Source organism: Sciurus vulgaris, assembly GCF_902686455.1.
Source record: "Sciurus vulgaris genome assembly, chromosome: 9".
NCBI lineage: Eukaryota > Metazoa > Chordata > Mammalia > Rodentia > Sciuridae > Sciurus > Sciurus vulgaris.
The window spans coordinates 125,569,468-125,588,582 of NC_136469.1; the positions used below are offsets into that span (position 1 = coordinate 125,569,468).

Sequence of the window (19,115 nt, forward strand, 5' to 3'; positions counted from 1 at the left end):
TTTATTAAAGGAATTGTTAGCTTAATTTTCCTGAAGAATTACTGTGTCTTTGCAAGTGCTTTACTATGATGAAAAGACAGCTTTCTGATGTGAAACTATTTTTTATTTTTTGGAGGGGGTTGCTTTGTGGCTTTTAACTCCACAGTGAAATCCTATGCTCTCAAAACTTAAGAACCATATTTCTATTTAATTCACATACATACTATTATACATGAAAAACTACCAATAAATACTAAGGCAAGCAGGGTACAGTGGTACATGCCTGTAATCCTAGTGGCTCAGGAGGCTGAGGTAGGAGAATCATGACTTTGAAGCCAGTCTCAGCACCTTAGCAACTCAGTAACTCAGCAAGACCCTGACTCGAACTAAGATATAAAAAGGGCTGGGGACATGACTTAACCCAGGGTTAAGTCTCCTGAGTTCAATCCCTGATACCAAAACAAAACAAAATAAAAAACCTGAGGCAAAATAAAGAGATTTTTAAGAGTATAAAATTACTGTCAAAGAAGCACATCATTAGTTCCTTAAATTAGAATTTACTTGGTTCCTGTGTTTTCTAATACTGTTACTTTTATTTTTATTATTTATTCATTTATTTTTATTTGTTCTTTTTAGATATACATGACTGTAGAGTATATCTTGCCATATTATACATACATGGAGAATAACTTATTCTAATTAGGATCTCATTCTTGGGGTTGTACATGATGTTGAGTTTCACTGGTTGTGTATTCATTTATGAACACAGGAAAGTTATGTCCAATTCATTCTACTCTTTCCTATTCCGATCCCCTGATTCCCTTCATTCCCCTTTGTCTAATCCAATGAACTTCTATTTCCCCCTCCCCACTTATTGTGTGTTAGCATCCACATAGCAGAGAGAACATTTGGCCTTTGGTTTTTTGGGACTGGTTTATTTCACTTGTCATGATAGTCTTCAGTTCCATCCATTTACCAGTAAGTGCCATAATCGCCTTCTTTATGACTGAATAACATTTTGTTGTGTATGTATACCACTTTTTCTTTATCCATTCATCTGTTGAAGGGTACCTAGGTTGATTCTATGAAACTATTCTTTTTAAGACAGAAAAATACTCACGGTTGAGCTCCAATTTCTCGAAGATGATAGAAGAGTTGAGGGAGATATGTTTGAAGAAGGGTTTCAAATAGCAAACAGAGTGACACAATACCCTGGATATAATAATGAATCATAAGAGAAACAGGTTAGTATTTAAAAATTAACTATGCCAACTCATTACTCAAAATGGAAAACAAGAGACTATGAACAGAAATATTCTTTATATTGTTGAAGGGTCAAAAACAGGGAATGCACTAATGGATCTCTAACACTGTATTTAATATTAATTTTATCTCACTTTGTGTACTCAGAGACATGCTAAGAAGTCTCCTTTTAACACAATAGCCTCCCTACTAACCCCCCCAAATAATACCTGAAGAGTCTAAGGTAACATCACTTCACAGACAACCTGCTACTTTGCAAGTCACATATTATCACTTAGGTCCTGCAAAATTATTATTATTTTCTTTTTTTCTGAATGCTTTCCAATTTCAAAGTATTTTCCTGGTGCTATGACTACATCCTTTACTCTCTTCACATATCCCTTTCCTTCCAGCCTCACCCTCTCAGGAAAATATTTGCTGTTCTTCTCACTCCTTTGAAAAGACTGAGTGCTGACTGCTTGAAATTTGCATCAGGAAGTTATCAAACAAGAATGTTTGATTACTTAGTATAAAGTGTTTTTTAAACTAAAATCTACTTTTTGTAAAGAGTATTATTTGTAAAGTATAAGAAGTAACTAAGCAGATGGTTTTTCAAGTGTGTTTATTATTTGACAACTCTGAATAAAGCCTTTTTTTGCAGCTTAGCATTCCTTGGGTTGATCTTGGTAAAGAAGTTTTAATCCTCCTTTTGAATTTCTAAAGAAATAAAGTTGACAAGGTTCCAAATAGTTCAGCATGGCTGCAAGCCAGAAAAGAAGACGGCCTGTCTTTATTCCACTGAATAAACAAAGGGTAGAGGCAGGGCTGGCCTAATCAATTAGCTGAAAAGGGACACCTCAGGGCCAGCATAGGGAGAAGGGATATACAGAACTGCTCAGGGTCAGGTTTCATGCTCTGTACAAGGAGAACACCATGGAAAGAACTGGACAGTTGGTTTTTTCTTTCTTTTTTTTTTATTTTTATTTTTTAACTCTGAAGCATAAAATGGCAAAGAATATGAGAGTAAAAGAATCTGACCCTAAGAAAAAACTATTAAAGAAGAGACATTAATTTTTAACATTTCTGATTATTTTATATTAACCATTAATGTAAGGTAATAACTAAATCAAATTCTCTAAGAAGCTCAAGATAATTGGTGGTGCTTTGTTTATCTGTGCCATTCTAGAACTCTGTTACTTGCCAAGTTTTACTAGCCATGCAGGAGAACAAAACAGGATGTAAGGAATGTGGAATAGGAATACAGTCTTAAAATGGGGGCGGGGGATAAAAAGCAGCTATCTGATCTAGCAGCAGCAACACAATCTTCTCTTTGGAGAAATACGGTAGCCCTGACACATATTTCGGTTGAATATTTCTCCTAGAGGGGAGTCAAGTTAACACAGGCAGGGCCTATGGATTCAAAGCTGGGGAAAAGCATAATGGAATAAATAAATACTGCTTTTATTCAGGTTGATACGAAGGGGGTAAAGATAACATAAAGGAGCAGAAAGTAAGACAGAAGAAAATATTCAACTCCTGATAAGCCTTTCCTTGACCCTCATATTGAGGTCAAAGGAGGTTTGCATTGAATAAATACAAAGAAAACGTCTATCTAGGACAGTAACTGATAAGTGGTCTAACAAGAAACTGAAAAACAAGACACGAATAAATGTTTGATTTTTCATTAAAAAAGAAGAAATGATAACTATAACAATAATAATAACAATAACAAAAGCAGCAGCTGTTTTTACTGAGTACCTGCAATGGGCCAAGTTTTAACTACCCTATGTGCTTTGTAGACTTCTCTACAGCACCATGGATGATATAGTACTAACCTCATTTCATAGATGAGCAAATCAGCAAAGAAGGCGGGCATCTTTGTCAAGGGTAGTAATACAGATATTCTATGTTTGTTCTTTGAATATATAAAGATTAAATTAAATGTAGTTGAGAAGAGACTTTTTCCTAATTATTACCAAAAATATGTAAATACCATTTTCTTCTCTTTTGTTTATTCTATAGAAAAATGTTGCTTGACATCACAAATTAAAACTTGCTTTATAATTTGAGTAGGAGACTTTTCTTAAAGGAAAGAACACCTTAGAATATGATTAGAACCAAACTTTTTATGAACTTACAGAAGGATGAGAAGAGATGGAATGGAGTCTGAAGAAAAAACGTACATACATCTCACGGAATATCTGATACAATTTGTAAGGTTCATGATACAGAAAACAAAGTGGTGCAACTGAAAGAAAAAAATTAATTGATAATACTGCAGAACTACCAAAAATTTAAAAATAAACTCATGAAATATGAAACAATATCAATTTTTTATAATAATCATATTCATTTATAGACAAGTTTAAAATCATACCTAGTTTTCCATTTTGGCACAGGTGAACGTTGAGTCATTAAATTATAAACTATCATCCCCCAATTTAATAGTAGACTGAGAATGACATAACAGAATTGTATAAGGATACTAAAACTTAAAAGTAACTTTTAAAAACTGCATAAAGTCAAGTCCTTTTTTTTTTTTTTTTTAGTACTGGGGACTGAATCCAGGGGTGCTCTACCACTGAGTTACATCTGCAGGCCTTTTTATTTTGAGACAGGGTCTTCCTCAGTTGCCTCTGCTGTCCTCGAATTTACAATAGCACATTGGCAACTCCCTTTCTTTTTCTTTTCTTTTTTTTTTAAGTAATAAGAAAATGACAATTAGACAACTCATTTTTACTTTGTCCCACAAAGTATTCAAGCAACTTTTCAAAGCTCTTAATTTTGGAAGTCAGGTAAATAAAATATAAGATGATTTATGACTATCTTTTAGTATCAAGGACTTCAATTAACACAACTTGAAAATAAAGCTCATGAGTCATGTCTTTATACTATTGGTCTATATTGGCCTATATCTAAATGGAGCAAAATACTGGCTTCACTGGCTTAAAACAATGCCCTAGCAGAGGACATATTTCTCTAATGAAGGCTGAAATACATTTTCTTCCACACCTAGTTCTTGACAATTATACAGGTGGGTCAAGTCAACCGGATATCCCACAGCAGGATGTCAGAAAGTGCTAATCTGGGAGACCGACCTGACCACAGGGCTGTTCTATGCTGACAAATATTGTCACATTTGCCTTCTTTTCAAGCTTCATGAATTTTATGTAGCACAAACATGTTTATTATGTAGAGAGACAAGTTGAATTAACTAGATATTAATTTTTATAAAAATATCTTGTTTACAGGGTTATTTAAATTATATAAATTCAATAAATCAGAAGTTCTGGGGCTCTATAATCTGCAGGTACATCTCAGAAGGCAGTGGGTATTAAGTAAGCAAGAAAATCAGTGGGCTAATTTAACTTTCTTTTCTAACAAAATTTAATTTTTCTTTTCTTGTTTGACAAAATGAAAGGAAAAATGGAAAAATATTTTAAATGTCTGTAAGCATAAAAATTCAATTATCTGAGATAAAAAGCAGTGCATTTAGTATTACTGGTTAATAAGTCACTGAAAATTAAAAAAGAATTAAAAAAGTACAAAAATAACTACATGTATACACACACACACATATAGAAAAACATGTAATACATATTTTATATAGAGAGATATAAAGTTAAAAAAGACACATGTCCTATCATTAAAAATCTAATTTTTAAAACATCAAAATAGGTGACTGATTATTAAATTTGTCCAAATTAGGATATTCCATACATTTTAAAATAATTCATGTTTTAATTGCAATAACAATCTAAGAAAAAGCAATGTGGCACAAATACAAGGTATTAATATAATTCAGTGATTTATTTACATTTTTAAAATGATGCATATTTTTATACATAAATTGATACATAAAATCTATAAGCTGAATCTGAAGATTCTATGAGTTAAGTCATTTTTAATGATCATTTCCAATGAAGGAATGAAGAAAAAACTGAAAAATGATCACATTTCCACAAACATATATAATACAAAAAATTAATTATTAGGATAATGCAATCGTTTATGTTGAATTCCCTTATATAGCTATGAAATAGAAAAATTTTAACCTATTATATATAATATGTAAAAAATCTTCTACATGATTTAATTTTTCTATCTCAAGCATTTTTCCCTATTTGAGTCTTCCTTAAAAATAAATTAAGCTCATTAGTTTTTTTTAACAAATTAAATACTATATTATAGGCATTCATTTATGAAATCATAATAAAACTTATGATAATATAATACAACTTTATTAGTCTGTATAAACAGGATAGCAGACAGTAGTTTAAATTAGAGAGAAGTTTTAAATGAATTTTTAAAGTTAAGTAGCATAATTAAAAAATAAAACAAAAAACAGAAAATAAAACGAAATGGCCAAGTACTAATTTGACTTTCTTAGGATGCTCTGTGATTATTCTAGTAGTTCTAAATGAGTAGTTGCTACTAAATTTAGTATCCATTGATGCATAAAAAGTTTTCTAAAATGGTGAACATAAATCTATATCAAACATTTTGCACCATCTATTTCCTTAGCTCATGTTTTCTCCTTTGGTGTATAAACTTTAGCCTATTAAAATGACCATGAACATGAACAGACAGAGCCTTACTCAAGGATTTAAATTTTTTTTTTTTTTTTTTTTTTTTTTTTTTTTTGTGGTAGCAGGGATTGAACCCAGGGGCTCATCCCCATCCCTTTTAAAATTTTATTTTAAGACAGGGTCTCTTGAAGTTGCCCAGGCTGGCATCAAACTTGGGATCCTCTTCCCTCAGCCTCCTGCATAGCTGGGATTACAGGCTTGTGCCAAGCCTGGCTTGTTTTATGTATGTTTTAATTTTGTGGTGCTGGGGTTTGAACACAGGGCCTGTGCATGCTAAGCAAGTGTTCTACCACTGAGCTTATATCCTTAGCCTTCCAGGATGTATTTTGAGCAATGAGGATTACTAGAAAATTTAAACTTACATGACATCAAGTATCATTCAAATCACTCAGGTACACCTCAAAACTATTTACTTGGAAAATCCTTGCAGTTGAATTATTAAAATAAAAGGATAAAAAGGCTAACATTTTTATTATTAGAGATAAAAAATTATATTCTTAAGCTTTCTAGGTTTTCTATTTTAGATTCTTCACATTTATTATATGCTGGAAAAATACTATGTTATAAAATTTTGATTGTTCTAGAGAGTAGAGTGCACTGTAATCAAACCTGTAACTAATACCATGAGATAGTATAACATAAAGTTCCTAGTTATTCAGTATTCTTTTCATTGAAAGTTGTTAAAAAGTTTTATATTATGTCATTCACTCTGTCTGATAACATGGAGGTGCTTTTTCAAAAAGAAAAATGTTAATTTATTGCACTTCTGTATATTCTAAATGGAAGGGGTAGAAATACAGGATACAACAATAGCAAGTTTATACGTAATACATGAACATATTAAAAGTAAGTGAAGTTAGAGTAGGGCATTTCTCCTTTTCCTACTCTGTTAAGCTTCCTGCATTTCTCCACAGTGACAAGTGGGGCCCATGAGGCACTTGGCACTCTTGCTCCTGCACATGCCTTTTCCAGAGGATGACCAAATGCTCCAGTGTCACTGTTGCTGTGCACACCAGTGATCCGGAGAAATCATGAGCTCCAACTCAGTGTTGTCCTTCCCTTCAGATTCTGACCTATTTTTTTAAGACTCATAAGAATTAGTTCAGGAATTGAAGCAAACTGATTTTACACCTATTAGAGTTAATTTAATGTGTGTCTCTGTTCCATTGGATTAGAATCAGATGGTAAACCTCAGAAAAACTTAGTGTGTTTTAATTTTAATCTATGCAACAATCATCGCCTAAACAATTACGATGACCTGCTATTTCTGATTTTTAAAAATTGGACATATAAAGAAATACTAAACTCAATGTTTAGAAATGCTCATAATACTCAGTGTTATCTTAATGTTTAAATTTTCAAGGTATAATAAACACAATGAATATTTTAAAGTCCAACTTACCATACATGGAAAATCCATGAAAAGGGATGACACCTAAAAAATAAAAAAAGTATTTCTTTTCAATAAGTAGCAAACCTCTGTTTATTAAGTAAATTTTAAAGAATTAAAACTGCAAATAGAAGGGTTTCCTATTTTTTGCTCTAACTCTGTTCATGAATATGAGAACGACTTAGTGATGGTAACCAATAAGATATGTTTTTTAATACCTTTAGAAAGCCAAACTAGAGGTCTTCAAAATGTATATTGATAATGTAGAGCAGTTAAAACTGACAACACACACACACACACACACACACACACACACACACTCAAACCAGGACAAAAATCCAGGACAAAAATATAACAAGGGAGATCACAGAACTAAGTTTAAAACTGATTTTTGTGGTCTCAGAAAGTCAATAGAACAGACTGTCCCTTCTGAATCAACTTCATTCTGTTTACTAGAATGCAATCTGTTAAAAAGTTAATGAGCTTTTCAAGGTGCTTCTTGAAAACATCACTTTACAGAAAACACCATGGATGTTTAGGGAACTTACTAAAAATTGTATCATGGGATGTGGTTTAGAAGAAATATTGGCAAGAAAATGGTACAAATTCAGTATTTTCTTTGGCAAGAATTACACATATGCAAAGTACACATCCTTTTCAGAGAAATGCTCAAAGAGTAACTCAGTGTGCTAAACATCTTGTCATATTACAAGTGAAAAATCAGAATCTCTACAGCCTAGGTTCAAAACAGTATTTATGTAATATACCACTGTATATCTAACACTATACTAAATTAGATTACAAACAGTACAGAAGAAAGATGAGTTTACTTTTCTGAAAAATGGCATAGAAATGTTTTATTCATTGACATGTTTAGAGACAAAGACTTGGTGTTGGCAGGTCATTTAGAGTAAGTTCTAAGAAATGATAGTTCAGTCTCAGTTAAAAACATGTCCAGTAATAGGGGATGCATTAACTCCCAATGCAATAAGTATAATTTTGTGCAGGTTAATTTGGGGAGTTATTTCTCATGCCAAGTCAAACTCTGGCTCCTTGTAATGCCTACTTCTTATTCCCAGTTCTGACTACAAAGGTTACACAGACCAAGTCTAATTTATCTTCTAGAGTATATGAAAACTTTCAGAAACATTTGCTCTCTTCCTAGCCCTGTCACCATAGGAGCTTTTAGCTTTAAGGTTTTATGAGTTTCTTTAATTGCTCTTCAGATGAAATCGTCTTAAATAGCTTCCTACTTAATTTTCCTCTGGGCAAGCCATAGTTCATCAGTGTGAACCTCTCAGCATTTTTCTTCCCTACATACCCCACAGCTAACACAATACATTTGGACAGTGGTTTCTGGACCTAGGTAAAGGATTACATTCTTATCTCTGTTATATTTCTTCTTTGGTGAGTCATATAATTCTGGATTCTCACGACTGCTATCTAATATGTTCCCTATTCTTCCTGATTTCACATTACTGGAAAATTTGGTATGTACCCTATCTACATCCTCATTAAGACAACATAAAAATGCTGAATAAGACAGGGCAAGATCTATAATTGTTACCAGAAACCTCCTTCCATGTTGATATCAGTTCATTAATCAGCACCATATTGCAATAAGTGAAGAGCATGACTGGGTATCAATCAAACTTGGTTGGCTTTATATGACTGTCACAAGAACTTTGGGTGCATTTGGGTAAGTTTCTTAACTTCTCTAAGCTTCAACTCCCTTATCTGTAAATCAGAGATAATGATAGAACCTACTTAGGATGATTAAGGAGATGATGACCATTGCTTAGTCATTAATAAATAAATAGCTTAGACCTATAATAAATGTTAATTGTTGGTACCAACATTCACAAAGTAGTTCACATTTCTTTGTTTCTAGAAGTAATTAAATTAAAAAAAAAGTATGAGAGAAATCTAATTTTTTTTTCTTAATGAGTATGCTAGGTCAGCTTCAGAAGTTTGTGTAGCATCACAGGCAACAATTCTTGGGACCTAACTTTTCCCATTTCCCCCCAGTCTTATAGCACACTGCACAGATTTATATTGTCCAACTCTGGCTGAATTCTGTGGTGCTTATCAATTTTCTTATTGATCTCTATTTGATTTGCCATCCTATTCTTTTAGAACTTTCCCAGTTGGCAAGTAGACCTTACATCCCCTGTATGAGAAGGCTGTCACTGACATGAGCTCTCTCATTGTCTACTCTTTATATTTTATTTTTTCCCTCACTTTCAGTCTCAGAGGAAGACACACCCCTTTTCATTTTCAGAGCTAATATCTTCACCTCTGCTCTGAATCCTGTTTCCTTGACTTTAACAGCTGTTGGTAAGCTAAGGTCATTGAGGAGCTTGTTTATGTGTGACCTATAAGTTAAGAATGGCTTTTACATTTTAAAGGATTATTTATAAAACAACAAAGAATAATACAGGACAGAGACTGTTTGAGGCCAGTAAGATTTAAAAGACTTACCACTGGCTGGTTGTTGAAAACATTTGCTAATACCTGCTTTGGAATTCTGTTCCATCAATTATCCCCGCCCCCTTCTATGTGCATTGTTCAACACATCTGTGTTGAACACTATTCAACTAGGACTGCAGCTGCCATTTTATCATGGAAAGAAAAGTCATCATAAAATAAGTGAGTACATGCCAGATAGTTTAAAATGCTGTGAAGAAAAATAACGGAGGGAAGAGGGAAGATGGGATGTCCAGGCTAGGGAGGACAAAGGAGGCCTCACTGATAGAAGAGCACTGAAGACAGGGAGGTGAGATGCACCTGGTAAGGGATGACCTGGAAGCCTGGGCTTCATGAGATGATTGTCAGAGACGAGGGTAAGTTTATGGACCATAACTAATCTTGAGGTGGATAGTGGTGCTCTTTAGAGATGGATGGATAAGTTATATCAAAATATTTATAACTCTAGTCTCTTATTTCACTGTAAACTTTCAGCCAAGAATATTATAAATATCCTCACATATGATCATAATCATCAGCAAAAGTTAATTTTCTTCCCAGATACTATTTTTCTGTTAAACAAATGTATAATCTCTCTTCTTCCTTTGAAGCCAACTTAATATTTTTAAAAAACTATTTCTATTCACTCTCTATACTTCCCCATATATCAGGAAATGCTTGCAAACAATTTTCCATCTCCATGGTCCTAACTTCTTACTGCTAAATGTAGGGATCTCCTTTCCTGTGTATTGTAGTTAATGGCCTCACATCAACTGAAAGTTCCTTCTCAAACTTTACCATCCCAATGCACTGATGACATTATATGAATCGGCTTCTTGTCACTGAGAAACTTCTACTGTTTAGCTGTTTGCTTTTTGACTGATTATCTCTTCTGTCCATTCTTTAAACTTAGCCACCTTCCATCCTTCTTGTTTTTCATTCTCTATCAGTATCCTCATCATTAAACATATAATCCCAAACTTCAAAAGCTCAGTATTCTGAGCCTCCTCCTGGACACTCTATTTCTATAAAGATTTGCCACCTTCCTCATCTTTCAGGGCAGAATTTTCAGGGCAGAACTTTTGAGCCCATTTCTGCTTCTGGAGTCCTCCCCTTAGCCCTGACAGGGAAATGTCATATGCCCCCTTATGGTTCTTGTAGGGTAATGGGTGCTTTAATCTTCAATCTAACGTCAGGAGCTTTATTCTTCCTCCCTACCCCCATAAACATACCTTCTGATTCTCCCAAACTGGTTGTCATCCTTTCTGTCTCGGGTGCAGGACAAGAGCTATAGACAATGTTCTCCTCCACCTCCAGCCCTGTCCCTGTCTCACTCCTTCAAAATTTTAAACAATACTCCTAGAAAGATCTCCCTGACATCCCCTGCTCCTCATCCCAAGCAATGAATTCATGAGCACCTGTTTCAGCTGACCAGTTCTGGCTGAGGCACCGCTTTTTGGTGTGTCGACAATGCTGTTCAGTTCTGTCTCCACCACTTTCTGCCTACAGACACATGGGTAAGTTTCTTCACCCATTTCCTCATCGCAAACTGCTCTTAGACAAAGGAAAGTAGGACTGGGCTGAAGGCCTTGCTCTGGCCCTCCTCTAGCTCTACCCGGACCTCAGAGACCATACCTTCTCTTAGAGATCACACCCCAGGCCCAGAATTTCCCAGGCCACAGGCTCCTAAGCCAGCCCCCAGGGCTTGCTCTTTTGGGTAGACTTACCTGCCTGATGGATATATACTCTAGGACACAGATGTGGCGAAAGGGTGGCTATTTGTGGAAGCATGAGACCTGTACAAAATGAAAAGGGGGTAGGACACTATGGACTAGGGACAGCTGATGAGTCTGAGAATTCTGAATTTGAACCTGGCCTTCCAGATTGTTATGAAGGTATATGTGTCAAGGCAAGAAAATGGAGTAGACTTTATAACAGTTTATTAATTGGACTTATGATAGGTTGGCTTTCATTTTTAGCACTGTCCTAGGCCCTGTAAAGGTTCAGAATGGATCTGCATTCGTCTATAAAATGGTGACAATACCAATGAGATGGTGGAGATAAATATGATAATGTATAGCACAATACTTGACACAAAGTCAGCACTTAACACTTTATTTTCCTTCCCTTATCTTACTGCCTTATAATCAGTTTTTATTTTTATCTCTCCAAACAAAATAATTCCTTTGAGCACAAGAAATATTTCTTATTTGTCTCTATCCCCAGAGATAAACAGTGCTCAGGAATATAATAGGTACTCATAAATGCTTGCAGAATGAGTATATGAAGCCCTAGAGAATCTGCCTCTACCATTTTTCACCATTTATTTCCTGGGCCTATAATCAGGTTCTGGTGAACTCTTTTCTATCATCCTGCAAAAACCTCCTGATTGGTATTCTTTCCTTCAAACTCTCAGCTCTCATACCAACTTTTGAAATGGTTCAAATTACTTTGTGAAAATAATGATGAACCATGAAAAAGGCTTCTACATCTATTGTTTACCTCTGATTATTCATCTACCTTTCAAATATTCACTGAACTCCTACTTATTCAATTAGCCAATATGTAAAAATCTATTCTTTAGCTTCTGGAGATATTAAAGTGAATATATCATTGTCCCTGTGCTTATGGAATTCACATTATGGCCTTGTAATATTGGCTAAATGTCTACAGAGTGGAATTAAAAACCTTTGATCTGGCTCTAAACACTTACAATCCTGTCCTGAAACCGGAGCTGCATCTGCAGTCCCTTTGCCATTCCCTCAGACTCCTACCCTGTGTGTCATAGCCACGCTAGATGATTTGGCATCATGGACCTCATTATGCACTTTGGCACTTTGGTAGCTTTGAGCTTGATGATTCTATGTACTATTCAGCCTACCAGAACTTTACTAAGGAGTTATAACCTCAAAGAAACATCTCCTGACCTCATTATCATAATTAATTGTTCATATTTTGGATTTTCTGCCACTTTGCTCATAATTCCAACACTATTATTTCACTATATTTTGTTAGCTGTTTAGCAGACTGTTCAGATAATAGGAAATGTGTTTTATTTATCTCTATGCCTCTCATAGTGCTGTACACATACTGATATATTTTGTAAGTGAATGAATGGGGGATAGATAAATAAATTACGAACAGAGAAGCAGCAAGAGAAGTACTGGTCTTTAATCAGGAGATTAGAACTCCACTGTGGGTTTGACACAAACCAGCTGGGTGACCTTAGGAACCAACCTCCAGAGCTTCAGTTACTTGTCTGATACATAAAGGGACTAAGATTGTCTCTGAAGCATAAGCTAACTAAAATTCATGTTAACAGTTATGTTTAAAGTAAGTAAATGCCAAAAAGAATTGTGAGACTTGACAAAAACTGTCCATATGAAGATGTTTCAATGGTAATGTTTTTTTTTACCAACTTTAAGGTACTCTGCTCTTTAGAAACTGAAAATTAAAACCAGATTAGAAGGACATTGAAGGTCACTATGTTTTCCTAATGACACCACAACCATTAAACCCAGGGCTAGAGGGCACCTAGAGTCCATCTTTCTTCTTCAAGTCTTTTTCTCTCTTTATGTCTTTGATTGAGTCTTTTTTACTCCCTGTGAACACTCATCATTTTTGAACTCCTGCCTTTGCTATTTCAGTTTATCTTCTTTATTAGTTATAGACTGAGCAAATAATAAAAAAAATTAAGATCTTTATATATAACCCAATCAATAAGTGGGTAAAGGAACTACACGGGTATTTCTAAAAAAAAAAAAAAAGAAAGAAAGAAAGAAAGAAAGAAATACAAATGGTTAACAAATATATAAAAATTATAAAAAATGTTCAACATCCTTAGCAAGCAGGAAAATACAAATCAAAATTACATTGATATTTCATCTCATACCAGTTAGAATGGCAATCATCAAGAATACAAACAACAAATGCTGGCAAGAATGTAGGGGAAATGGTACACTTATATAATTATATATTCCTGGTGGGTCTGCAAATTGGTACAATCACTTTGGAAAGTGGTAAAGAGATTCCTTACCATATTGGATTAAACTACCATATAACACAATTATCCCATTCCTTGATATTTATCCAGAAGAACTAAAATCAGCATACTACAGTGACATATGCATACTGATAATTATAGCAGCACAATTCACAATATTTAAGTTATGGAACAAGCCTAGGTACCTGCTGTCAAATGAAAGGATAAAGACAATGTCACACACACACACACACACACACATACACATACACACAATAGAGTTTTATTCAGGCATAAAGAAGAATGAAAGTGTATCATTTGCTGGTAAATGGATGGAACTGGAGGACATCAAGCTAAATGAAATGTCAGATTCAGAAGGCCAAGGACTGAGTATTCTCTTTCATGTGTAGAAGCTAGAGAGAGAGAGAGAGAGAGAGAGAGAGAGAGAGAGAGAAGTAAAAAACAGAAAGGGAGACACGTGGCTGCCGCCATTTTGAGACAACAGGCAGGCCCCTTAGGACCCCTGGCCGGACTGACTGAGCCCCGTCTCCAGGATCCCTCAGCCCGACCAATCACTCTCTGTCTCTGGGCACTCACATCCACTGACTGCTCCCTGACGCCAGGACCCCCAGACCAACTGACTGCGCCCTATCACCAGGAACCTAGACTGACTGATTGCACCCAGCCTCCAGGATCCCACAACTACACCAAACACACCGGACCTCCAGGACCACTGCCGGACCAACTGCATCCCATCTCCAGGACCTCCAGCTGACCACGTCCACCCCTGAGCTGCAGCTCCCCATTTGCCAACACATTTCAAAACCAGAGCGGCCATCTTGGATAATCCTGGAAGCCGGAGCTCCGATCTTTGGGTGGGGCAAATCCCATTTTCCGACGCCTGCTGGAAGCTTGAAGCTCATTGTCAGGTACCTCTCATGCATCAGGCTACTGAACACTAGGAGGTTTCATTAGTATATGACTGTTATAAAGTAGATTTTCTTTTTTCTCCTTTTTAAAAAAATTTAAGTTTTTATTTCTTTACTTTTCTTGCCTCTTTTCCTTTTGTTTACCTGTTCCCTCAGAGTCTCTTTCTCCCTTTTTTGCATGCTAACATCCAATTTCTTTTGATTACACTCTCACCCATTCTATTTTCTAGAAGTTCTGTATATTCTTTTCTTATCCCATTAACAGCCACAGTCTACATCCCTCTGCATCCTCTTTGTCCTCCATTAGAAACTGCAGACCTTACTGAAAACCTTCTTGTTTTACCGAAGATAACATTTGAACTCATTTTGTTTACTATGACAATTTTGTTATTGTCCCCATAGGGGCTATTTGGTCTAGGATTGCATAGTGTCTGATTTGGGCACTGCTAACATTGATTTCCCCTTAAAGAAAGGGTTTTGGAAACCATAAGGGCCACTATAAACCTATAGGGGGAAATCTGCAATACCCCAGATATGCACTGCTATAGGGGAATATACATGAACAACATGAAAAAACAGGGAAGAAAATGATTCAAACAAATCTAGATTCTATAGTAATAGAATCCAATGACAGTATGTTAGAAGAAATGTCAGAAAAGGACTTCAGATTATACATGATTAAGATGATTCGTGAAGCAAAGGATGAGATCAGAGAGCAAATGCAGGCAATGAATGATAATACCAGTAAGCTGAAAGAACACCAGCAGGAAGCAAAAGATCATTTCAACAAAGAGATAGAGATTCTCAAAAAGAAAACAAACGGAAATCCTTGAAATGAAGGAGACAATAAGCCAAATAAAAAACTCAAAGGAAAGCATCACCAACAGACTAGACCACTTGGAAGACAGAATCTCAGACAATGACGGCAAAACATTTAATCTTGAAAATAAAGTTGCCCAAACAGAGAAGATGGTAAGAAATCATGAACAGAATCTCCAAGAACTATGGGACATCATGAAAAGACCAAATTTAAGAATTATTGGGATTGAGGAAGGCACAGAGATACAAACCAAAGGAATGAACAACCTATTCAATGAAATAATATCAGAAAATTTCCTGAACCTGAAGAATGAAATGGAAAATCAAATACAAGAGGCTTACAGAACACCAAATGCATAGAATCACAACAGATCCACACCAAGACACATTATAATGAAAATGCCTAACATTCAAAATAGAGATAGGATTTTGAAGGCCACGAGAGAAAAGCATCAGATTACATATAGGGGGAGACTAATACGGATAGCAGCAGACTTCTCAACCCAGACTCTAAAAGCTAGAAGGGCCTGGAACAACATATTTCAAGCTCTGAAAGAACATGGTTGCCAACCAAGAATCTTATACCCAGCAAAACTAACCTTCAGATTTGAACATGAAATAAAATCCTTCCATGATAAATAAAAGTTAAAAGAATTTACAAATAGAAAGCCTGCACTACAGAATGTTCTCAACAAAATATTCCATGAGGAGGAAATGAAAAACAAGCCCTAGAAAAAGAAGAACAGAATAACAGCAAAAGTAGTAGAACACAGGAAATAATTAAAATCAGAGCTGAAATCAATGAAATTGAAACAAAAGAAACTATTCAAAAAATTGACAAAACAAAAAGTTGGTTCTTTGAGAAAGTAAACAAAATAGACAAACCCTTAGCCACACTAACAAAGGATAGAGAAGACTCAAATTACTAAAATACATGATGCAAAAGGAAATATCACGACAGACACCACTGAGATACAGAACATAATGAGAAGCTACTTTGAAAATCTGTATTCCAACAAAATAGAAACTACCAAAGACACTGACAAATTTCTAGAGACATATGCTCCTCCCAAACTGAACCAGGAGGACATACACGATTTAAACAGATCAATATCAAGCAATGAAATAGAAGAAGCCATTAAAAATCTACCATCCAAGAAAAGCCGAGGACCAGACAGATTCTCAGACGAGTTCTACAAGACTTTCAAAGAAGAACTCATTCCAATATTCTCAAAGTATTCCAGGAAATAGAAAAGGAGGGTATCCTACCGAACTCATTCTATGAAGCTAATATCACCCTCATACCCAAACCAGGAAAAGACACATCAAGGAAAGAAAATTTTAGACCAATATCCTTGATGAATATAGATGCAAAGATCCTTAACAAAATATTGGCAAACCATATCCAAAAACATATTAAGAAAATTGTGCACCACGATCAAGTGGGGTTCATCCCTGGAATGCAAGGATGGTTCACATTCGTAAATCAATAAACATAATCCATCGTGTCAATAGTCTTATGGATAAGAATCATATGGTTATTTCAATTGACGCAGAAAAAGCATTCGACAAAATACAACACCTCTTCATGCTCAAAACACTAGAAAAAATAGGGATAGTAGGAACATACCTGAACATTGTAAAGGCTATTTATGCTAAGCCCATGGCCAACATCATTCTTAATGGAGAAAAACTGAAACCATTCCCTTTAAAAACGGGAACAAGACAGGGATGTCCTCTTTCACCACTTCTATTCAACATTGTCCTCGAAACTCTAGCCAGAGCAATTAGGCAGACCAAAGAAATTAAAGGGATACGAATAGGAAAAGAGAAACTTAAGCTGTCACTATTTGTGGATGACATGATTCTATATTTAGAGGATCCAAAACCCTCCTCCATAAAACTTCTAGACCTCATCAATGAATTCAGCAAAATATCAGGCTATAAAATCAACACGCATAAATCTAAAGCATTTTTATACGCAAGCGACAAAACAGCTGAAAGGGAAATGAGGAAAACAACCCCATTTGCAATAGCCTCAAAAAAAAAAAAAAAAAAAATACTTGGGAATCAATCTAACCAAAGAGGTAAAAGATCTCTACCATGAAAACTACAAAACATTGAAGAAAGAAATTAAGGAAGACCTTAGAAGATGGAAAGATCTCCCATGTTCTTGGATAGGCAGAATTAATATTGTCAAAATGACCATACTACCAAAAGTGCTATACAGATTCAATGCAATTCCAATTAAAATCCCAATGACGTACCTCACAGAAATAGAGCAAGCAATCATGAAATTCATCTGGAAGAATAAGAAACCCAGAATAGCTAAAGCAATCCTTAGCAGGAAGAATGAAACAGGTGGTATCGCAATACCAGAACTTCAACTATACTACAAAGCAATAGTAACAAAAACGGCATGGTATTGGCACCAAAAAAGACAGGTAGATCAATGGTACAGAATAGAGGACACGGACACAAACCCAAATAAATACAATTTTCTCATACTAGACAAAGGTGCCAAGAATATGCAATGGAGAAAAGATAGCCTCTTCAACAAATGGTGCTGGGAAAACTGGAAATTCATATGCAACAGAATGAAACTAAACCCCTATCTCTCACCCTGCACAAAACTCAACTCAAAATGGATCAAGGACCTTGAAATCAGACCAGAGACCCTGCATCTTATAGAAGAAAAAGTAGGTCCACATCTTCACCTTGTTGGCTTAGGATCAGACTTCCTTAACAGGACTCCCATAGCACAAGAAATAAAAGCTAGAATCAACCACTGGGATAGATTCAAACTAAATAGCTTTCTCTCAGCAAAGGAAACTATCAGCAATGCGAAGAGAGAGCCTACAGAGTGGGAGAATATCTTTGCCACTCATACTTCAGATAGAGCACTAATTTCCAGAATCTATAAAGAACTCAAAAAACTCTACACCAAGAATATGAATAACCCAATCAACAAATGGGCTAAGGATATGAACAGACTCTTCACAGAAGATCTACAAGCAATCAACAAACATATGAAAAAATGTTCACTGTCTCTAGTAATAAGAGAAATGCAAATCAAAACTACACTAAGATTCCATCTCACCCCAATTAGAATGGCGATTATCAAGAATACAAGCAACAACAGGTGTTGGAGAGGATGTGGGGAAAAAGGTACACTCATACATTGCTGGTGGGACTGCAAATTAGCGTAGCCACTCTGGAAAGCAGTGTGGAGATTCCTTAGAAAACTTGGAATGGACCTACCATTTGACCCAGCTCTCCCACTCCTCGGCCTATACCCAAAGGACTTAAAATCAGCATACTACAGAGATACAGCCACATCAATGTTCATAGCGGCTCAATTCACAATAGCCAGATTATAGAACCAACCTAGATGCCCTTCAATTGATGAATGGATAAAGAAACTGTGGTATATATATACAATGGAATATTACTCAGCTATAAAGAATGATAAAATTATGGCATTTGCAGGCAAATGGATGAAATTGGAGAATATCATGTTAAGTGAGATAAGCCAATCTCAAAAATCCAAAAGAGGAATGATCTCACTGATAAGCGGATGATGACACGTAATGGGGGGGGTGGGAGGGGGACAAGAATGGAGGAAGGAGGGACTGTATAGAGGGAAAAGAGAGGTGGGAGGGGTGGGGGGGAAGGAAAAAAATAACGGAATGAATTAAACATCATTACTCTGTGTAAAT

The 19,115-nt window shown here is 35.5% G+C and overlaps 1 protein-coding gene across 3 annotated transcripts in view; it reads right to left on the reverse strand.

The window, feature by feature from the left end:
- The window catches only part of TBC1D19 (TBC1 domain family member 19), a 146,708-nt gene that overhangs the window by 19,225 nt on the left and 108,368 nt on the right, over nucleotides 1–19,115 (reverse strand). For all 3 annotated transcript variants that reach the window (XR_013766309.1, XM_079154518.1, XM_079154517.1), the window contains 3 exons: nucleotides 7,213–7,245; nucleotides 3,360–3,469; nucleotides 1,100–1,191 (listed from right to left, as the gene is read on the reverse strand). Coding sequence is in view for 2 of the 3 variants with exons in the window: in XM_079154518.1 (XP_079010644.1) it covers nucleotides 1,100–1,191; nucleotides 3,360–3,469; nucleotides 7,213–7,245 (235 nt within the window). In the remaining variant the exon portion in view is untranslated. The remainder of the gene's footprint in view (nucleotides 1–1,099; nucleotides 1,192–3,359; nucleotides 3,470–7,212; nucleotides 7,246–19,115) is intronic.